The 18784-nt window shown below is 38.9% G+C and overlaps 1 protein-coding gene across 1 annotated transcript; it reads right to left on the bottom strand.

Moving 5' to 3' along the window:
* Window positions 1–48: 48 nt before the first annotated feature.
* dpep1 (dipeptidase 1) lies at window positions 49–11102 on the bottom strand. The gene is made up of 10 exons (XM_085402745.1): window positions 9479–11102; window positions 9217–9343; window positions 7533–7665; window positions 7306–7456; window positions 5353–5422; window positions 4007–4183; window positions 3149–3233; window positions 2949–3024; window positions 2039–2174; window positions 49–379 (listed from the first exon to the last, which is right to left on the bottom strand). Exons 1-10 carry the CDS (start codon window positions 9610–9612, stop codon window positions 269–271), a joined length of 1200 nt encoding a protein of 399 aa, XP_085258871.1. The 5' UTR covers window positions 9613–11102; the 3' UTR covers window positions 49–268.
* Between the last annotated feature and the right edge of the window lie 7682 nt (window positions 11103–18784).

Raw genomic sequence — 18784 nt, 5'->3', positions numbered from 1 at the left:
GACTCAGGTTTAAATAAACTTTAATAACATAATTTGTTTGTCCATCTTTTATACCATTTTAGTTAATATAATTGAGTCTTAAAGCTTTAAAAACTGCATGAGGGGAGAAAGTTGTGCAGTAGTTTCTCTCAGCGGTATAGCATTACAGTTCAGGATGTAACTCAGGACTTACATACTGTAGGTTCTACAGTCACCCATTAAACAGTTGATGTAATCCAAGCCTGGAGAACCAGTGTAATCAGAAGCGCCAGTGTACTGAGCGACTGGGCTAATCCGTTGGAGTGCTGGGGTATCCGAAGCTTGTTCTGCACGGGTTCTGCACATCTTCGTTTGGAATGGGAACATCATCCGGGATCTCGTTGCTCATGCTGTCGCGGACCTGACACACAAAGATGACATCGTCAGGCAGGAGACAAAAACACTAATGGGGTGTATTCACTGTGAGCCCATCTGCTATTCAAAGACATTGTTTAAAACCTGATGTAGCCACGGAGTAGCTGTCAACACCAACATTACTTATACACACACATTTTAAAAAAGCTCAGTGGTCTTTAGATGATCATTGATAGCTTAGAGATTGTATTCAGGCATATGTCCCAGTGATCCACATGAGGGTTCATCTGTTTATCTATAGTGCTGTTAAATTTAAGTCTACTTGATCAAAGAAAAACGATAATAATGCAGAGAAACTGGTAGAAGGTGTGGTTTCTGGGGATGAGGAACAATGACTCACAATAGTTAAATGTTATAAACCCCCCCCCCCCAATCATTATGCAGATGCTTATCTGGTGCTGTAAAGTCAGCTGAGATGCAGATATAATTCGACAAGTCATTACCTAACCGTAAACATCTAAGTTTTCGGTTAGGTAATGACTTTGTGAATTGCTACTTGTCGCAAAGGACATTTGTCACAAGACAACCTGCAGAAACCAGCTAGTGCAAAACATTTTGTGATGGATGTGATTGGAGGAATTATTATTAAACACCTTGCATTCAGAGCCATTTTAGAGGAAACCAACATGATGACTCGGATCCCCACAGCAGGTCTTTGAGTGGCCTCACACATGCGAAGAACTCACTCACTCCTGATCAACTTCCCTTGAATGTGCACAGTAATGCACCGTTTTAAGTTGTTACAGATAAACATCCAGTCTAGCTTTTGTTGCAGGCATTAACTTGGAGGAGTGTTGCTCTTGAGTTGATGATATATCCCACGATATTGATGGTCAGAGTTTGATATCATGGATTTTGGTTTTTAAGACATTTGCAGCTGGTATAAAATTGATTTAGTTGAAATGATTTTTTCTCTTCAGCCTTGACGATGTCATGCAGCTGGTCTCTGTGGTGCTCAAAAATAGTGGAAAAATCTGTGACTTAAAAGGACCCAAATTTCAGCCCAACCTTGTGCACTTTTGGTCCTGTAACAAAGAAAATGTCCATTTTATGATTTCACAGTTGGTGGAGAATAAAAACCTGACTTTGAGGGGTTAGGTGGGAAACACTCATTTGGTGGTTTTTAATGGAATAACAGATCTACTAGAGTCACTTCATCAACCAGCTCAGAATTACAATCCGGAAACAACTGCTATATCAGATTTTATTGCTTTAAGGTGTGCTGAGTATCTAATTCTTTCTTATCGTTGCAGATCCTCAGATAAGGAGGCTGATATCTCTGTCACGCTGGTTTAAATGGATGGAGTGAGGAAACGTCTTAACAGGTACTTTTGGTTGCTCTCTCTAATTTCCCAAGGGGAAACAGATCTGCATGTTTGATTTGGCCAGGTGCCCTTCCTCCTCACATTTATCCAGGCTTGGGATCAGCACTGGGAGTACGCTAGCTTTGTCCTCTACTTTCAAACTGAAGATCTTTTGCATCTAAGGTAAATATGTTTACCACTGAACAAGCCAATCAATCAAACGTGTGCAACCAACTTGACCAAGCTTCTTCACACAGCTCTCCAAATGATACATGAACCCATGAAGTGCATCGAGGTTTAGGTTACTTGTGTGTGTTTGTGTGCATGCATTTATTCCTTACCTTCTCAACCTCACTCATGACACGGAGCAGGTTATTTCCAAGAGCAGCTTTGACTTCCTCATCAGTCCATCCTCTCCTGAGCAGTTCAGCCACCAAATTGGGGACCTTGGACACATCCTCCAAACCCTCAGGTACTCTAAAAGGACAAATTTACAACCAGCGAGTTACATGTGATGTAAAATTGAGTGGATTTTTTTTTATACAGCACTTCCAAAAAGCAGTACTATATTTAAAACAAACAAACACAATTTTTTTTTTATCAAGAAAAATTACAAGAAAATCCAGCTCATTGGAAGCAAAATGTAAAGAAAAGTGTTGGTGGGTTTTTTTTCTTCATCAAGACAATTTTGAATATGACACGAGTCTAACTACCCAACAGGCAAAGTTACAGTACTGTGGAAAAATCCTGAACCACTCCTCATTTCATCATATTTTCCTTCCAACGACTCACACTTTCTTGCAATATTTTAAAGTGGTCTTGACCAGTAGTTCTCCAGGCTTTGTGAATGTTTTTCAAAGTGTTTCTTTGGACACTGGCTGCTTTTTCCATGCATCTTCAGTCCAGTCCTTGTACCTAACCATTTTCAGATGAATATTCTTTGCTTTTTTTTAAAAGCCATGTATAACACAGACCTTTCAATCATTCAAGAATAAAAGGCACGTAAAAGGATGAACCAGTATAGACACTTAAAAACAAGACTTTGTTAGTAGCACAAAAACACATCATTTGTTCCAATTTCTTTAGACGAATCTCTGAAAAATACCCAAGATAATAGTTTGACAGGAGAAGAAAGTGTTTTTGCACCAACAAGGTGATTCCCAAAGAGCTATTAGCAAAAAAAAACTTTGGTGCATCTCTCCACGGTGAGCCAATGTCTTCACATTTCAGCGAGTTTATGTGGGAACACACCTGGGAACGCCATCATAATCTCCACCAAAGCCGATGATGTCTGCCCCGGCCACTTTCTTTATATGGTCGAAATGATCTATAATGAAAGCAACAAACTTGAGAATGAAGTGAATGGACAGAAGATAGCTTTGAGAATGAAAAGATAAATGTTAATGTTTGACTGGTTTACAGCAGATGTCATGGTCACAGCAGTAATTTACCTGCGACATCAGACAATTTAGCCGTATTGCTGCAGGTCACATAGTCATTGTAGAAGTTGACCATCACAATTCCTTTAGTTTCATTCTGGAGAGACAGACTAGTGTTAAATGGCTCTGATCTACTGCAGAGAATGACAGAAAGTCAAGAAAAGCATCAACCGGGCCACAAAATGCACGTCCCAATGATCCGCATGAGTGCACTGACCTCTGCTACGTTTCCTGGTTATAACTTTACGTGTATCATTTTACAGTGCTGTACAATAACTTTCTTGCTTTTATCTTATTTTATTGACTTTAGGAGGGAAGTTGTCATTACGCATCATTTAACTTAACTCCATTTACAGCCATTTGCAGCTCATCTGTTGCATAAAGAGCTTTTATGGATGCGTTATCTAAGACCCCAAGCAGCAGTTCAATATCAGCTGGCTGCGTGTTTTACTGTGATCAGGTGATCTGTTGATGCATTTTGCTCCCCCACATCCAGATCACTTACAACATCTGTGGTGCACTTGGGCCCAGTTTTGTGTTATTTCTAAGAGCTGGAAAGAGCTAAATATTATTCCTATTCCACTCCATTAATTTGATGTGAGAGTTTCAGGCAAAAGGTTGTGGATGCTAACTTGTTAAAGTACAATATATTGTTATAATTTAAACCCTCTATTTGCATTGTGACTCCTTGCTTTTACTCCCACTTTTCAGATGGTTTCAACTATTTGAGGAGCAAACACCAAAGATGATGCAATAAGAGAGAGAATCAAACAATAACCATGTGAACTATTCATATACTGCTGATCTTCACGAGGTCCTCAGCCTTTAGGTTGACCTGCTGTTTCTTTCGGTTGTGTCTCGTGAACTCACCACTCGTCTCAGGACGTCATCTGGGACGTTCCTCTTATGTGGACAGACGGCGTATGCGGAGGAGTGGCTGAAGATGACCGGAGCTTTAGACAGGGTCAGCACCTGGTTCATCACCTCCTCAGAAACATGAGCCAGGTCGATCAGCATCCCCAGGCGGTTCATTTCCGCAATTACTTGCTGTAATGTGAATGCACTTTGGTTACCACTGTGGTTGTTATTGTTTTTATATTTTCTGATTGCTCCTTATTTATATATTAGTTTCAGTTAGTTTCAGTGAGGGTTGGGAGGATGTGCCCAGTGTTTCAGCTTTGATCTTTTTAAGTATTATTTTATGTAGCACACATGCTAAGAGGTAAGATTTAAGAAAATCTGTAAAGCTTTTCTCAGGCTTTTTTTTTTTTAAAAATTCAACAACACATTAATTTGTTTATGTAATCATGCGTCAGCAATTTTTTTTTATTAGTCTGCCGTTATCTAACTCCATCACAAACAGCTCCAACACTCCCTCCACCTCACCTCACTAAGCTCATGTGCGTGTTATCAACAGCAGAGTTTTTTTACACCAATTCCACCAATATAACCTCTGGCAATAAATGTTATTTTCTTTGAAGTGCCTCAGAAGAAACTTTGGGCTAATGTCGTTAAGCTATAAAACATAATAACGGAATACTTTTTTATTGATGCTCTGTCAGTGTTTTCTGATGCTTCTTTTCCGAGTTAATGAGGTCATGGTTTTTACAAATGGCTGTCAGCAGTCTGAGTTGTAGCTCTCTCCTGATCACTTGCATATAAAACAACAATTTTAACTTCAAATCTCTCCTTCAGGCCTGCTGTCACTTATTTTCAGTCCAGTTCTTGTGTAAAAGGCCTCTTAAATAGTTAACATAAAGAGATTCTTAAACATTTGAAAAGTAGTGATTTACCATATACACAAGAAGGTCAGCTTTAACCTCCTAAGACCTGAACTCTTTCACGACATGCATTTTTAATTTCTCTTTGATATTTGGGCATATTGGGGCCTGATGAATGAAAAAACAAAGAATTACCAGATTATTTTTAACCTTATTTTTGTTTTTAAGAAAAATAAGAGCCACATATGAGGATATTTGTTTAAAAGTTTGATAGAACAGTAGCAGTATAATGTCCTCGTAAGTGGATATCAGGCCCATGTAGAGCAAAATTGAGTATTTTAGTCTAAATAACCCAAAATGTGATGTCTACATATGGACACAGGGTCCTAGGAGGTTAAATGAAAAAAGAGGAATAGGAATAAAGCTACACAAAAGATGTTAATGTGTAACATAGTACTCCCAGAAATAATGATTTCCCACGTTTGCATCACTCACTTTGCCAAAAGAAGAGAGGCCGTTATGCTCCGATGGCTCTGATCCAGTGTCCACTAGCCAGTTATCTACCCTGTGAATGAAAAAGTGTTAGTAAACATGCAAAACTTAAGACAACGAACAATCTGGAACTCATTTAAAGTAAACTGAAGTGTTCATTAACATTTAATGAAACATTGAGAAAGATGGTAAATGGCCTGTATTTGTATAGCTTTACTAGTCCCTAAGGACCCCAAAGCGCTTTACACATCCAGTCATCCACCCATTCACACACACATTCACACACTGGTGATGGCAAGCTACATTGTGGCCACAGCCACCCTGTGGCGCACTGACAGAGGCGAAGATGTACAGAGATATTTTAAGGTCTTTCTCCATGATTTCAGACGTAGCAGATTATATAAAGTTCACCGTTTTCCCAATTCTGAAAACAAAAACAAAAATAAAAGAATTGGTAAAAGAATTTAGTAATATAGTTTAACATCTTCCTGGAGGCCGATGTTCACATGGTGAGGTGCAGACCTCCCTTTCTTTCATGCATGTCTGCACAAAACCTTTACAAAAACAAACAAACAAACTTTATTTGTCACATACACAATCATACAGAGTACAACATGTAGTGAAATCCTTGTGTCCGAGCTGCAGACGTAACCGCGCCATTCCAGAGCTTGATTTGTTTAGCATGGGGATCCTGGATCCTGAGCTGCACTGAGTAGGAGATGCTCTGCAAACTCTCGGTACCTCAGCAGAGCTGGCAATATCATCAAGGACCACTCTCACCCCAGCAACCAACTGTTTGAACTATTACCGTCAGGCTGACGGTTACAGGTCACATAAAACCAGGACAAACAGATTCAGGGATAGCTTCTTTCCCAGAGCTATCACCGTAGTAAATAAGCACAAAAACAATTGAACCTATTCCATACCATCACTGTCATTATATTATGCTGCTATTCATACTGTCATTATATTAATGCTGCTATCCTGTATATATTGTACATACTATTGTTTGAGTACTTACGATTGTTTTTGTGTACTTTTTATATTTTACATTTATATTTATTATTGAAACTTGCACCAAGGGAGTGGCACTCCAATTTCGTTGTACTCTGTACAATGACAATAAAGGCTATTCTAAATTCTCTGTACACATGTATCGTGACACAAAAGGCATTCTATTCTCTTTCTGTTTCCTAAATTTAACCAGCTGCTGGTTGCACCTGGTTGGGTCACTGTTGAGGTAAAGCATATCAGTACAGATTCACCTGCCAGTGAATGTGATACTGCTGCCTGAGTGGGCCTGCAGGAATCCCCCGTGCTCTCCACAGCTCCAATGCAACATCTGAACCTTACTGTCGGCTCAGTTAATGAATGGAAACAGTGCAAACACGATCCAGAGGAAGTTATTCTTCACATAAGACGTCTCTTGATTCTTTTTCACATTAATTTATTATTGAAACTGTCACACAGTGACACAGCCCCTAACTCTGCATTTTCTGTTTAATGTTGTGTAGTTGTAATTTGGATAAACATTCATCTGAATGGGGAAGTGAAGGCATGTGACTGAGCATATTTAACTCAGCTGAAAATACAGAACTAGAACTAATAGCTACTATATTTTCTGCCTGGAAAACACATGTCATATAAATATAGAGGCTCAGTTTTCCAGACTAGTTCTCAAAAACACTTTTCAGTGAAGATGTTGATTGAATTTGTCATTGCGATTGATTTTTGTCTGTGACCAGGCTCGATCCATGCCTTGCAAATCACTACGGCTATTTTCAATTTTCTTAGCAAAATATAACGAAACAATGTGTTTATCAAGACTTTTGCGCAGCATTATAGTCAATCAATAGAAACATGAAAATAACCTACTCATTGTTTGTATTCTTCTGAAAATTCAAACAGATTTCTTCATATAAGTAACAGCAAATTAATTGATCTTTGAGGTCTTACCAAGGTGTGTTGCAGGAGTGGGTGAGTGTGAGGTAGCGCACCCCCAGCTGGTACATGGTGCGCAGGGTCCCCAGACTGCTGTCGAGTGAGTGACCACCCTCAACCCCAATCAGACTGGCGGTCTTATTCATATTAAAGGCCTTCAAGATGTCTGTGCAGATATGACAGTTGATGTGTGATACAACCAGGAGAAGGACAGCTATGAACTGTCGGAGTCAGTGTCTCACCTTGGCTACTGGAGGCAAACATGAAGATTTCAGGGTATTTCTGACACATCCTGTGAATCACGTCTATCTGCTCCAGCGTTTGTCTGACAGCATCTTTGTACTGAGTGTCACAGGGGACGTATGCTGCCCAAAACTGAGGACCAGAGCAAAGATTATACTATGTATAATTAACTTTCAAAGTTAAACAAAGATGAATAAAATACAATCATACTCTCAAACACATATGCACAATGCTGTAAAAAAGGTATTTGCCCCCCTCATGATTCTCTGATTCAGCAGGGTGTGGCTAATTCATATTTTAATTTGTGGGTGTGGGTGGAGGCGGCTGCGTGTTTCTTTTTCATGGCATTGATTGTGAGTGGTTGCTGGAAGCTAATGACTGTCACTGGGAAAGTGATTGATTGCTAAAGCCCAAGTCACGCAAGCCTACAGATCAGTAACCACCTGTTGCTAGGGAAAAGTGTGCACATCCTAACCAGTAGGTTAAAATTTCCTGGTGATTGGTTTGGTCACTATGATATTGCTGCGGTCCTCTGTAGTTTGCATGGAAGTGACAGACTTGTGTACGTTCTGAGTCAGCAACATCCCGAGACCACAACCACCCAGTCAGTGAATGCATGTCTTCCTAGCAATGACTGTTTGTATCACGCCCCATGTAGCCAACACCTCTTGCGCAATGCACATGACATCATTCAAGAAACTTTAATAGAAATTAACTATGACAAAAAATAAATAAAACAAAAAACAAATCCCCCCCAAAAAAATTCTTTTTTATTGTTTTGGGGGATTTTAATTTGAGTGTTTCAAATGCTCGGCTTCTGTTGGCTTTTCTGAATCCCTGTCTTGATTTCATTTTCGTTCTAGTGATAGTTGCCTGAAAGGAGTATTATTGAATCTTTCATTTAGATTCTTATTTTCTGGGCTTTCTTGGAATGAGTGCCAGCTCTTTCACTCTGTATCAATATAAGTGCCCTTTGTTTTCCCCGTTTCCTTCCCCTCCACATGGTGTAACACCTTCCTTCTGTTTTTTGTTTCCCTCCTTAATCACTTAAGTAATAACTAGTTTTTAGCTTCATATTTCGTGTCTATTTGTTTCAGTTATGGTAGTTTCAACATCTTCTGTTCCTTTTGCGAAAAACGGTTCCCATTAGTGATTTATTTTTATTATATTATTTTATTGTTTTGTTTTATTTCTCCATGTGAGTATCTTAATTATGTTCAGCTGTTTTTGTTACCCTTCTCTGTCCAAACCCAAATAAAGCCGTCAATGTGAACATGTACAGCCCCAGTTTTCCTCCTGGTGTCCTGTGTGTGTTTTGTGTGTAGACTTTTTAGAGATTAGAAATTAACTATCAATATTTGCCTTTTAGTTTTGGACTCCGTCTCCTGTGCACTCCTTGTACAACTCTGTACAACTGCAATTAAAAACAAAATGTATTGACAGATATAGATTTTTTGAGATGCTTTTAATCTCTTGAAGAAATGGCTGACTTCTCTGCTAATAATATATTTAAAATGAGAGTGTAACATGACTTTTTAAAATGATCAGTCTGATTCAGTTATGTTATTTTGTGAGATGTCTCCAGTGAGGAAGGTTTGTAGATAAGCTGTGGGAGCCCATGAATAAGGAGCACATTGACACTGAAATTATGTTTTTCTTTAATAATTCTTCCATCGTGTGTACCTGAGCACCCAGTCGTCCATCCTTGATCTTAGGGATGTTGGTGTGAGTGTTTGCCAGTGTGTTAAGATCCACTTTGTTCAGCTGATTGTTGAATTGTGACCGAAGCTGCCAAGGCAAGTCATTATGACTGGAACAAAGCACAGGAGAAAGATCACATCAGGAAAGAAGTGAACTTGTTTTATTGGGTCAGCATTAGACTTCAATCGCAGATATTTACACACTAATCACAAATAAATAAATAAACAAATAAAATTTCACTTACCCATCAATGAGTGGCGTCTCTGACATTAACTGCAAGGCTCTGGCCATGTAATCGTTGGGATCCACAGCCAAGGTGATGGCGCAGGAAGTGATCCAGAGCACCAAGCATGAAGCCAAATTTACCCTGTGCAGCATTTCCTAAAGTTTAAACGCACTAAATAGATTCCTGTCTTACTCTTTGTTTGTCTGGTTTTATCCTGATAACTAAATCAAAAATTGCAGTGGCTGAGCCTCTCTTTGACCTTAATCTTAGTCCTTGAGCAGATTTCTTACTTAAATGTCCTTCAGTCCTTTGTCTGTTGGGATCTTTACAGATTTTCGCTCCAGATTCTTTCTGTTTTCAGTTGTTTATATGGTGCCAAATCACTACAAAGGCTGCCTCGAAGTACCTTTTATTGCAGGACTACTCTTTGCTCCTCCTATGTGCTGAGTAAGTTTACAGCGCCAGCTATAATAAATGCAGCTCAGTAGCTTATTAATCTCTGGCTCTCTTCCGCAGTGTGTCTTTGTCCTGTCTTCCTCCCCTGACCCTCAACAAATGGCCACCCCTTCCTGAGCCTATAACTGGTGAAGGATTCGTTTGGGTAAAAAAGGAGTTTCTTCCCACTGTTGTTGTTTGGTCATAAGGGGGTCACACGACTGTTGAAGCTTGACAGCAGAAAAAAAACTGGTTTCAATTGGTGTTTTACTTTTCCCTTTGAGTGTCTTAATTGTGTGGATGCCTTAATAGGCATCCACACTATTGAGTTCCTGTTTCTCTTTAATCTTTATACTTTATTCTAGTTGCTTCCGTACACTTTTTGGCACTCAACTACTCCCACAGTTTTTGTGCTATTTTCACCGTTCAAATCTTAAAAAATTCTGCTCTTTCTGCTCTTTCCGGCTATGACTTTTGGTGCTCATAACTTCTATACTTTTTGAGATATTGATTTTTCTTTTCAATATTTTTTGCCCTTTTTTGCATATTATCAGTGGCCTCACTGATTTTCCTTGCCGGGTTGAGCTGTGTTTTAGCTCAGTGAGATGAGCATCTGTTCTCGGACTGGGAGGCCCGGGTTCAAATCCCGCTTATGGCAACATTTCTTTCAGTTAACACTTAAACTTTTTTAACTCTTTTCAACACAAATTTAAGCTTTTTCACCCCTTTTCAGCACATTTTTCAGTTTTTTCACCAGTTTTCAGCACAAATACCAGCTTTTTCAGCTGCTTTCAGCAAAAACCTCTTTTCAGCAGAATTCTGCTCATTCAACTCTTTTCAGCAGAAATTCTGCTCATTCAACTCTTTTCAGCAGAAATTCTGCTGATTAAACTCTTTTCAGCAGAAATTCTTCTGATTCACCTCTTATCAGCACAATTCTCAGCTTCTTCTGCTCATTTCAGCACAATTGTCAGTCTCTCCACCTATTCTTTGTCAGAAAGACGTTGGCGAAGTGAGATGAGAACCTGCCTTGAGTACCAGAAGGGCCAGGTTTGAATCCTGCTCAGAGCAACATTTTTTGCTTTTTTTTTTTTTTTTCAACTTTTTCAGCTTTTTTCAGCAGATATCTTCAGCCCTTAAGGCATCCACACAGCATTTTCGCAGGAAATGCAAATTTTTCTAGTCTTCAGCTGTTTTTGTTATTCGTCTCTGTCCAAACCCAAATAACACCTCTGTGTAACATATACGGCCCCAGTCTAACTCCTTGTGTCCTTTGTGTATGTGTGTTTAGACTTTTCAGAAATTAACTATAAAGATTGTCTTTTGGTACTGAACGCTGGGTCGGTGTCAGCTATAATGAATGCTGTTCAATGAGTCTATAATAAGCCCCTTGAACTGGAGAGGACCCGGCTTTATTTAACAAAATTCAATTAGTTAAACTAAAAGCTTATTTTAAAGACAAAAATGACTAAATTTAGACAAAACTGAGGTTACTACATTTGGCTTAAATTTTCTTTGAAACATTGTATCTAACCAAATGCTTACTCTAGATACCATTATCTCCTTTAACACTGTGAGAAATCTGGGATTCCAGTAGTGTGCACATTACACAAATATGTAGGACTGCTTTCTTGCATTTGAGCAATACAGATAGATTCTTGATGATCCAAAATGGTGCAGCAAGTATACTGACAGGGGCTAGAAAGAGAGAGCATATCATATAATTGGTGGGGTTTTCTCTGTATTATTGTCTGGTCTTTATCTTAAAGCGCATTGAGGCAACTACTATTGTGATTCCCCGCTATAAAAGTAAATCTGAATTGAAAATTCTCCATCGTTATTGTGCACATTTTGAGCAACAAAACCTTTTGACAGCAGTCTTTTTTGCATCAGCATGCGGAATAAATAAAAGGATAAAAGGTTACAAGAACTACTAAATTGGCTTGATTGAATTTGAAAGTTCAGTTATAAATAAATAAATAAATAATAAAACAAACAAATTAAGACAAATTAAGAGCTTCCTTGTGAGCTTCTCTTCATTGGCTGACCGCTGAATCCAGAACGAAATTTAAAATCCATCTCTCCACATTATTATACCTTGAAGACATAATAGTACTTTACTCTCAGACTGCCTGCTTGTGTGCAGAGTTTCTAAAAGCAGATTGGGAGGGAGAGCCTTCAGCTATTCGGTCCCTCTAGTATGGTATGAAACACCAGGACTGCCATAATGAATTAATTAAATACACCATTAAATAATTAATTAAAATGGGAAATAATTAAAAAATGTTTTTGACACATTTAATTAATTAATTATTGCCACATTTAAATAATTATTTAATGGTGTATTTAATCAATTCATTTTGGCACAGTTGACACCTTCAGGTCTCACCATGAAATAATTTTATCTGTCAAACTCACCCATCAAACTCAGGGGGCGGGGTTACCGCTGATCGAGTCAAAACCATTGCTTTGGCCTGATGGCCATTGTTTTTAGCACACAACAACCGGCATGTGGAAACTAACAGAACTGAACTTTGAAAAACCCTGTTTGTGTGTCACCAAATACCGTTTTAATATTTTTTAGAATGTAGTGGTTTAATCTTCATGTGTCTGGTCGGTTTGTCAAGATACAGCCTCTTTGCAAAAGTGCTTCGATGATTTCGGAGATGTCTGCTGTTAAGGTTCACAATTGAGGAGGGAGAGTACAAACCACCCATGGTCCAGAAGGTCTTGGTCAAACAATGATTTTAATGAACACACGTGTGGGAAGAACACTCTGTACGCCGACAGCCAGTAGTCCTCGACTTAATCAAAGCATGAACAGATATTTTATAGCATCAGGGTTTGATTTACTGACGCCCCTTCATGCGTCACAGATACATTTTATACATAGATCAGATCAACACCACAATGGCTTTTCACCCAGAAGATCATCTTCTATTTTCATGGCTGGTACTTTCCGTTCTTGTCTTAAAGTGAATTGTTCCTCTTTCTTGCCGAGACAACAAGGACGGTTCCTCTTTTACCGAGACACTTTTGCAGTTACAACCAGACATGACTAATCTCTCCTCTAAATAAATTTAACTCATGTGTGTGTGTCACGACCTCACATGCTCTTTCTCAATTCACCTGTTGCACTTCTGACCTTTCACCAGACCAGAGGCTCACTGAGACTATGTGTATGTCTTCTACTAAATAAATGTTTTAACCAAGAACCCCTACTAAAAGCTTAATACAAGAATATGAACATATAAAAGATATTAAAATGAACTGTTGTGTAAGCATGTACTGTAATTCCTTCTATGTTCTAGTTTTCCCTCAGCATGGATCATCTAGACACTCTCACTAGATGAAGCTTAAGACCATTAATGAACCTGAACATCAACTCAAATAAGCACAGATATGCATTGTGTATAAAATAGTCATAACTGCTTAAGGCCTTCTTAAAGCTATCTGTTACATTGTTAAAGCCTCGTCTTAGCCTGCTGCTCAAAATAACTTCCACTTCTGCAAAACTCTCCAAGCCTGTTTCCTGTCCTGTTACTTTTGGCCTTTCTGAAAGACACACACTGTTCAACCCCTGAATGCAATATAAACTCCAGATTATATTATTAATGCAATGGTAATGATGACAATTATTTAACAATAGCAGTAAAATAATTTCCCTGCTCCACACTCCCTCTCTCGACCTCTGGAACACCAGAGGTCGCAATACATTGTGTCCTCGCTCAGACCCTCTCTAGCCGTCCTCTGGCTCAACCAGCTCCCATTCGAGAACACTCCATGTGTAAGCTTTGGTTTTCTCGGTCCCTCTCTGGTGGTTCAGCAGGCCTCGAGATCTCCAGGATCCTCGTTTCTGGTTTGTGTTATTAGCTTACCCAGTTTAGGTTTCCGGTTTCTTGTTTTTCCACCAGTGCTGTTTTGTGCCCACCGTTGTAAATAAATATTCACCTGCACCAGAGCTGCCGCCTTTTGGGTCCTTTTCTACAACTCCACACGGCTTGCCCCGCAAACCGTGACAAGTTCACTTTAATCCTTTAACCTTAACTTAAAAATAACAGTTTCAGTTTTACCATATCCAAATGATCAAAAACCCAAAAGGTCCTGAAATGATCCTAAATTATTAAACAATTAAATTATTAAACCCTAAACCCCCCTTTATCTTGATACATTTCATGTGTCAAGATACTATACAAAACTTAAAAATGCTCAGTTTCCCCACTCATGATCCAATCTATGTCATAAAAATAAACTTAAAACAGAACAGTTATCAGTCATGTGTTTCTTCAATTAATGGTAACTGAGTTACATCAAAAAATATTTCCCCTTTAGCATTTGGCATTCTCCCAACAATATACTATAATCCCATAATCTAACCCCACTTAATAAAACAAAACAGAAATTTTCTCTGGTAAAAACAAATTGTTTGTCCACATTTATTCATCCTCACATTCACTCACACATTCACACCATATATTTGCTAATAGTGGAGCGTCCCGCGCCAGATTCTCCACCCTCAGCAAAATGAGCTCAGTCATTTTTTATTTTCCATAGGAAAATATTTCTTTATGCTTTTGGACTGGATTGACTCGCATAAAATCCTTTTTACAGGGACTTACGACCTGAATAGTCCCCAGGTAGCTTTCTCCTCAGCCAATTGTAATCTGGAAAGCCCCCTTATATTTGCTCCTCCCGAGAATTTTCAGCGCCGTTATTCACTGTTGCAGGCCTCCTTAAAACAGAAATGAAAAAAATAGAGCTGATTGTTAGCTCATAAAAACACAAAACAAAATCACCTGACAGGTTTTCTTTAAGTGCACTGTTACAAAATAATGGGCCCCTCCCAGACATGTTCATGTTTCCTAAAACTCCCTCTATTAAAAACAAAAACACCAACCCAAACCTAACTGACAAAATCAACCCATCACCACAACAACCTCAACAACCTTAAACACACAAAAGTTTTGCCACCACATAAGGTCACCTCCTCAATACACCGAAAGTCTCATTAAAACCACACAATTTGCACACAAAAATCACCCCCTTATGCTCTTTAACATACTTAAATTCAGCATAAGACCCCCTTACAACAACATATCACTAAACTATAAATTATTTCCTACCCAAGTCTGCACTCCTCTTGTCTGCCGTGCTTCCTCTCCTGAAAGTCACTTCCTCAGTCACACACACACACAGGAAGTTCCTTCGTCACCACTCACTCCAACTAATTTGCATACTGAGTCATCTCTCAATGAGTTGCTGTAACAACAGAAACATATGTTTAAACATTACCAACTTATTAAATTATTTTATTTCTTTCTACAGTGATCACTGGTTTTGATCACTCAGTACGAGAGAGCACTCCTAAGTCACTCTTTTAAAACTACTTTAATCACTTTTTGTTTACATAACTCACTCCCTTTGTCATATGGCTTCTTCTATTCCTCAATTACAAACTCAAATGTATTTTATTAAACATTCACACCATTGTATCATTCATACAAAATAGCAAGCTGTTCTTCATTGCATATGTTCGTGTTCTTAGCCAGGTTTAATCAGTGTCTATGCATTAAACTCCATGAGCTTGTCTTGTCTTTATAAGGTTAATGCATTTTCTGTTTGTGTATGTGAATTTGCATATGTTGCTTTTGCAGTGTGTCAGACTCCTTCATAATTTTGCCTTTAAACAGTCAATTTACTCCTTCCCAAATTTACTAACCCAAATTCTGATTTCCTACCTTAAATAGCAGCATTCCTTGTCCTCAGCCAGAAGGTAGGGCTCCACTTGCCACTTACCCCCTCTGCCTCAGCCCAGCGGCCTTACCCGTCAGGTCCCGTCTTCTTACTGAAGCCGAGTAATCGTGACTGTGCCTGCCTTAGGTTGTCCCAGGGTTTCGAGGTGGGATCTTACCCGTCATGGGCTATCCAGCCTTCCATACTCGCCTGATACGGGGCCCAAGTGGGCAGGGGAGGGAACACACTGGCTCTGGAAATTAAAGGAGTGTAAGCTGCTTCCTTCATTGCATCTTATATTAAACTATCTCACTTCTGACTCCCTCCTAGAATAATTTCACATATGGCACTTTGTGTATGTGTGTTTTCTATTCATTAATGTAATTGTCAGTTATTTTCTCTCTTCATTTTACTTTTTATCTGTTTGTTTGTAACGTTCTACTTTAGTTCTACTAAATCTTGACGTAAAAACAATACTCCCTTATTTCGCGCACACACTCTGCATTTTGCCTACGCACACACTTCTCTCTCAGACTTCCTCTGTTCACACACCACCTTGCACTCACTCTACTATCAACTTTCATAGTGTTATTATTATTTAGTATTTTGTACACCTCACACAGAATCATTCAAATCGAGTACTCACAGCATTCACATCACAACCTTCAACTTTCACTTTCAATCCTGCAAGACGCAGAGATGGACATCTCCTTCACCTAACATAAAACTAAATTACCATATCAACATACAATTACTGAAATTCAAACTCAAATACACCGTCTGTTTTAATAAAGTCAAAGAGTAAACAGGTGTACCAAGTGTATGTACTTATGTGTTTTTTAAACTGAAAGAAAAAGAAACTCAAACTCTTATAACATCACTCATGCCTCTCTCAAATTAAAAACACTTTCAAACTTTAAAACATCCTACTTTACATCACCAAAGAAATACCTCTCACACCTTTATTCATCATTTAAAACCTTCTAGTCACCGCATTCACACACTTAAACTGTGACCAGAGTTGAGGAATATAACTCAAAACACACTTTCCTAAGAGTATTTTAGACATGCTTGTCATAATCAAAAAGAGCAAGTCAAAAACAAACAAACGAAAAATTGAAACCTCCATTAATTCTCACCGCACACACAAGAAATTGAAAAAATAAAACACACCAGCAACTATTGCTGGAGAGAAGTTACTACTGAAAGTAATATGTTAATCTTAAGTATACACAGTGCACTCAATATATTTATATATCTACATCCAAACTCAGTCAATTACTATACATCCACTACGGCAACTCAATACTTTATTTATAACCCTCTAATAAACATAAATGGCATCTTAAACACACACTCTACAATGTTTGCAGCAGTATTTGTAAAACCAACTGTGGTTTAAACAGTTCACTGCTTACTCATTTGCATTTTCACACTCACACACACTCCGTCTAAAAATAGCTCCAGCATTGCCTCAGACTCCTTTCACACAGAGATCTCTTATTTTATATTACAAAGACATCTTATATTTACAACCACTGTCAGATCTGTCAGCTTTAGCGCCTACACAATTTAGACAAATTTAAAATAACCGCCCAGCGGATAAACTCCCTGAGTTTTTTGCGACCAATTAACCAGTATCAAGACTTTAACTGTTTCTGGCCTCATCTCTAAAATCCCTAACTCAATTTAAAAGCGTCAACCAACCCAAACTTTGCCTGAAGCTCTAATTTTGGCGTTTCACAGCCAAGGCTTACCCCAAAGTGTTAGGTTAAAGTTACACGCCCGAAGTCCAACTTCTCCTGTCCAAAAAAGCGCAGACTACCGTTCCAAACGGTAAGGAGACTCTAACTCCTAGCTATTTTGGAGGTTCCCAAGTTCTCCCCGGTTGCCAACCGTACTAACCCTATTCGCCGATAGGTCAGGGCCAAGCGTCCTTGGCCGGGAGGGAGCATTACCTCCGAGAACTGCGCTTCCTAGAACCCCCACGGTTCCGTTCTAAAATAATTTATAATACTTTGAAACAACAATCAACACCCAAAACAAGTGTATAACTGAGGCAGATGCAACCTAGTGGTCAATGGAGACTCCAACTCACAAAATGACCGCTCAGGTCCACTCTTATGACCAAATTTGAACTCTAACCTACAAAATAACCAATTCCCTACCAAACTACTTGAGACTCTAACTCAATTTCTTTGGGACTTCAACCCAGTATTTAAACTTTTCTTATCAGACTCTTAACTGCTTTCATTTCTTCTTAGCAGAACTCTAACTGCTTCAACTCATGAGATTTTTCATCAAAATCAAAACAGACATCCACCAGTAACTTCAGTGAGTAGACTTAAATTTTATCATATCCAATTTGGCACACTTTGGAAATAATTCAACAGGTAGTGCCTTACCTTTTGGATAAGCCGGCTTATGCCCACTCACTTCGACCACTGGAATTCATGTCTGCCCGTCAGACCACCTCAGAGACCACCAAATTTCTCCATCTACACCTCCAATTCTCCCTCCTCAACCACCGGACGAAGCCCCCAAATGTTAAGGTTCACAATTGAGGAGGGAGAGTACAAACCACCCATGGTCCAGAAGGTCTTGGTCAAACAATGATTTTAATGAACACACGTGTGGGAAGAACACTCTGTACGCCGACAGCCAGTAGTCCTCGACTTAATCAAAGCATGAACAGATATTTTATAGCATCAGGGTTTGATTTACTGACGCCCCTTCATGCGTCACAGATACATTTTATACATAGATCAGATCAACACCACAATGGCTTTTCACCCAGAAGATCATCTTCTATTTTCATGGCTGGTACTTTCCGTTCTTGTCTTAAAGTGAATTGTTCCTCTTTCTTGCCGAGACAACAAGGACGGTTCCTCTTTTACCGAGACACTTTTGCAGTTACAACCAGACATGACTAATCTCTCCTCTAAATAAATTTAACTCATGTGTGTGTGTCACGACCTCACATGCTCTTTCTCAATTCACCTGTTGCACTTCTGACCTTTCACCAGACCAGAGGCTCACTGAGACTATGTGTATGTCTTCTACTAAATAAATGTTTTAACCAAGAACCCCTACTAAAAGCTTAATACAAGAATATGAACATATAAAAGATATTAAAATGAACTGTTGTGTAAGCAT

The sequence above is a fragment of the Rhamphochromis longiceps genome, linkage group LG1 (genome assembly GCF_057381845.1).
Source record: "Rhamphochromis longiceps isolate RC_006_pf linkage group LG1, R_longiceps_female_GT1.1, whole genome shotgun sequence".
Taxonomy (NCBI): Eukaryota; Metazoa; Chordata; class Actinopteri; order Cichliformes; family Cichlidae; genus Rhamphochromis; species Rhamphochromis longiceps.
Note: the sequence above shows the minus strand (reverse complement) of the source record. Positions and strands in the feature narration are given on the sequence as shown.

Bases quoted from the DNA above. Each gene is read 5' to 3' on its own strand.
- dpep1 (XM_085402745.1), bottom strand. From the start codon at position 9,612: ATGCTGCACAGGGTAAATTTGGCTTCATGCTTGGTGCTCTGGATCACT. The intron at 2,175-2,948 runs GTGTGTTCCCAC...TTGTCCTTTTAG, and splicing joins GATTATGATGGCGTTCCCAG to AGTACCTGAGGGTTTGGAGG. The intron at 380-2,038 runs GTAAGGAATAAA...TTTGTGTGTCAG, and splicing joins TCATGAGTGAGGTTGAGAAG to GTCCGCGACAGCATGAGCAA.